The sequence below is a fragment of the Bison bison genome, unplaced genomic scaffold (assembly GCF_000754665.1).
Source record: "Bison bison bison isolate TAMUID 2011002044 unplaced genomic scaffold, Bison_UMD1.0 scf7180017864089, whole genome shotgun sequence".
NCBI lineage: Eukaryota > Metazoa > Chordata > Mammalia > Artiodactyla > Bovidae > Bison > Bison bison.
Window position 1 is genome coordinate 892,348 of NW_011494661.1, and position 3,725 is coordinate 896,072.

The 3,725-nt window shown below is 51.9% G+C and overlaps 1 protein-coding gene across 1 annotated transcript in view; it reads left to right on the top strand.

Annotated features, from left to right (window-relative positions):
- SLC22A11 (solute carrier family 22 (organic anion/urate transporter), member 11) overlaps window positions 1-2,235 on the top strand; it is a 16,343-nt gene extending 14,108 nt beyond the window's left edge. The window contains 1 exon segment of the mRNA XM_010837997.1: window positions 225-2,235. Within this exon segment, the coding sequence (XP_010836299.1) occupies window positions 225-337 (113 nt within the window). The 3' untranslated portion in view covers window positions 338-2,235.
- Window positions 2,236-3,725: the final 1,490 nt, after the last annotated feature.

The window sequence follows — 3,725 nt, forward strand, 5'->3', positions numbered from 1 at the left end:
CCCTGCACCACCCCCCGCCCACCCCCCACCGTGACATCTCAAGCCACATCCCCTGGCCACACACGCCCCCGCTCCCAGCCCAGGGCAGCCTGGCCCTGGGGCACACCGCCTGGGACCTGCCTGCTCTCAGCTCAAGGGAGCCCTGTGGAAGAACCCAGGCCCTCTGCTCCAGGCTCCCAGGGACCCTCCCGACAGACCCCAACTCACTCCTTGCTCTGCCTTAGACCTGCAGACCCTGCGTGTGGTCTTTGCTGTGCTGGGAAAGGGGTGTTTTGGCCTCAGCTTAACCTGCATCATGATTTACAAGCCGGAACTCTTCCCAACTTCACTGCGGTAGGCTGGGCTGCAGCTGTGGAAGGCACACCCCCGCGAGGGCCGGTCCACCCCAGCCCGGGGACAGGAGAGTTCAAGGGTTGGGAGGAGTCCTGTGCAGAGAGGGGTAGGAACCAGGCCAGGTGGTCACAGCAACGACTCCCGCAGCTCGAGCTTTTCAGTTCCCCCATGTCACACTGAAGGCAGTGTGTTTCTGAAACCGTTTAATCTTGACAACAACCCTGCCAGAAAGATACTACTGCTCTCCCTGTTTACAAGAGGCTCAGAGAGAGGAAGTGATTTATTTGAGGCCTCACAGGTTGAAGGTGATTGTACCTTAGGCAGGAAAACGTAGTGGTCCAGAGCCCAGCTCTCCAGCCAGACTGCCCAAGATGGAATCCCTGGCCACATGGGCAAGCGCCATCCCTCTCTTATCAAACTGACACAGAAGAGCCTCAACTCTCCTCCTTAAGGCTTCCTGCAAAGAAGCCCAGGTCCAGATAGACTATCAGGTGCCGAGAATAGGAATGAAGGGACGTTCCTCAACTTCCTTTTATAGCCAGAATCAGCTCTAGGTTTCCACTTCGTCCTGGTACAATGGGTGTTTGAAAAAAAAACACCAAAACAGTGTACTCAGAGAGTTGTATTTGGGTTTAAGTGGATAATTATATGAAAGCCTGCAGCTCATGCTCAGTAAGTGTGGCTGCTGTGTCTGGGGTGATAGGGTTCGTGGGGAGCCTTCCTCACTGAACAGGAGCCAAGATCATGATAGTAGTAATAATAACAGCAGGGGCTTAGTGGGCCCTTATTGTTTTAATACAGCACCTGATTTGATCCATGCAACAAGCCTATGAGGTGCTGTTCTGTCCAATTTCACTATCAAGAAAATGGGGACACAGAGAGGTTATGCAATTTGCCTAAGGACACCCAGCCAAGAGGCAGAGAAGCCAAGACCTAATTTATTCTTTCACTTAATTCATTTTTGTTCCGTATCTACTGCATTTCAGGCACTGTCCCATGCTTTCGGCAACAGCTGTAAATAAAACCCTAATCTTGTAGAGCTTACATTCCCGTAAGACTTGACCCCCATTTCTGCCCTCCAAACCGCAGACCTGGAGCCATCACCACATACCACCCCCTCTCCTTTTTTGTTATTCTAGGAGGTCAGCAGCAGCCAGGGGAGGCCAGCAAGAGGTGGTCATTACAGAAAGCACCTGGTTCTAGAAATTCAGCCTTCAGGAGTCCCACGGGCCAAAGATCCCCTCCGGAGGGAATCGCCTCGTCTGTGATCAGAAAGCAGAAGTGATTTGGGCAGCCTCGAGGGTTTGGCATGGCTGAGCGAGCAGCATGGCTGTCTGCTGAGGCTGAAAGCAGAATCACCCCTTTCTTCTGCTCTCCCAGCCCTGCCAGACTTCCCACCCACCTCAGCCCTGCAGGAGCCCCCGGCAGACGGACACGCCCGGCCTGGATGTCCCAGGTCCTCTTCGTTAACACGATGGGTCCTCTCCCTTCCCCGCCAGGGTCTTGTCTTCACACCTTCGCTCAGCCATCCCCTTCTCCTCACTTCTCAGAATCTGGTGCTGCGGGTTCTCACCTCCCAGCTTCCAAAGTAGATCGTAGGGAATCCAGACCAACCTGGATTCCAGCCTTCCCCTTGCTACTCACACGGCCACATCAGTTAAACAGGGCTCAAGGAAACTGCCTCCCCAAAAAGTTAGTGGATCTTAGCACAGACCAGAGTCCAATAGATAGAAGCTGCTACCGGAGCTGTCAGGAACAGGCATTCCGGTGTGCCCTGCCCTGGGCACCAGCAGAGGAGGCAGGTATAGGTGTCCAGGTGTGCCCTGCCTTGGGCACCAGCAGAGCAGGCACATGGAGCTGAAACCCAGCCCAGGCTGTCCAAACCCAGCCACTTACCCTAAGAGAGGCTGGCTTCACTCTGAGCAAGCGGCTGTTCAGTCACCTTCTGTTAACCCCGCTGGTGAGGGAGGCCTCCTGCCCTTTGGTCCCGTCGTTACAGGGAAGGGCCAACCAAACACTGCACAGATGGAGGGACGAAGTTTATTATTCACACGTACTCACAGCCCTGGGAGGTCGACAACCATGCAGGGTCACAAGGGTTGCACAGGGGCAGAGAGACTTACCAAAGGCTGGAGGCAGGGTGGGGTGGGGGCAATGCCTGGTTCCACAGGAGCGTGGGACTGCCTTGAGTCATTCCCCAAATTGGCAAGGAACCGATCCCCATTGCTGAGGGGTGACAGGAGCTGTGCTGGCCTCTCCCCAACCCCTGTAAGTGTTGCTGGCTGGGGACCTTACCTGCAGAAGCAGAGTGGGACCTGAGTTAAGCCCCCGAATCCCTCCAGGTTCCACCAGATATCAAGGCAGCACAGAACATCAGGCCTTAATTATAGGCCTCATGCTGCAGGGCCAGCCTTCTGTGTGTCCGTCTTGAGGAGTCACCGTGTCCTCATTTACGCAGACCCTCCCTTTGCAAGCAACAGCTCAGGCTGTTAAAACAGTGGGATCATTGAGGCTGACCACCTCTTTTAGAGGTGAGGAAACGAAAGCCCAGAGAGGCAGAGTGACATGCCCAGAGGCACACAGCTGAACCCCGGCTTGACTCCAGTCCAGGGCTCTTTTCAGAACACCAGGCTCCTGGTCCTCAGCTGCACCTCTCCATGCTCTGATATCTACAGCACTGTCATAAAGTCCCACCCCTCCCTGGAGATGCAGACCCTTTAGGGGACTCCCCACTCTTCTGGGGCAACTCAGAGAAACTTCAGGCCCCAGGTTCCCCATCCCAGGCATCCCATTTCTCCTCTTTCACAGCTGATGCACATCAGACCTGAGGCAGATCAAATTCCCTGTCTGCTTAAATCCCTCTGGTGGCTCGTAATAAAGATCATACTTCCCCCGCCAACAGGCCCCTGTGGATTCCCAGCGTTACTTCGCATGTAATACATTTTAAAGGAGTCAAATCACACAAAGTGTGTTCTTGGATCATCATGGAATTAAACTAGAAATCAGTGACACAGACATCTAGAAAACTCATTCAAACTGAAAAGCCCACTTCTAAATAACCCATGGGTCAGGGAGGAAATCACAGAGGGAGTTATAAAATATTTTGAGCTGGATGAAAAAAAATTTTTAATGATGTATCAGAATTTTTTTTTTCAAGTTTGATGTTTTTTAATGAGGTAACAAGTTAACAGATATTCAATCCATTTTCCTTTTACCTCTCCAGAGGTAAACAAGCCAGATTTGGGGGTTTATCATTCTCATACAGGTTTTTAATATGTATATACATCAAACTTTGTTTTCATGTTCTCAAACTACTAAATCTTACACAATACATATCAGTTGGCCATTTTTAAGTTTTTTTTTTTTGAGATGTAAAGTTAATACACATACCT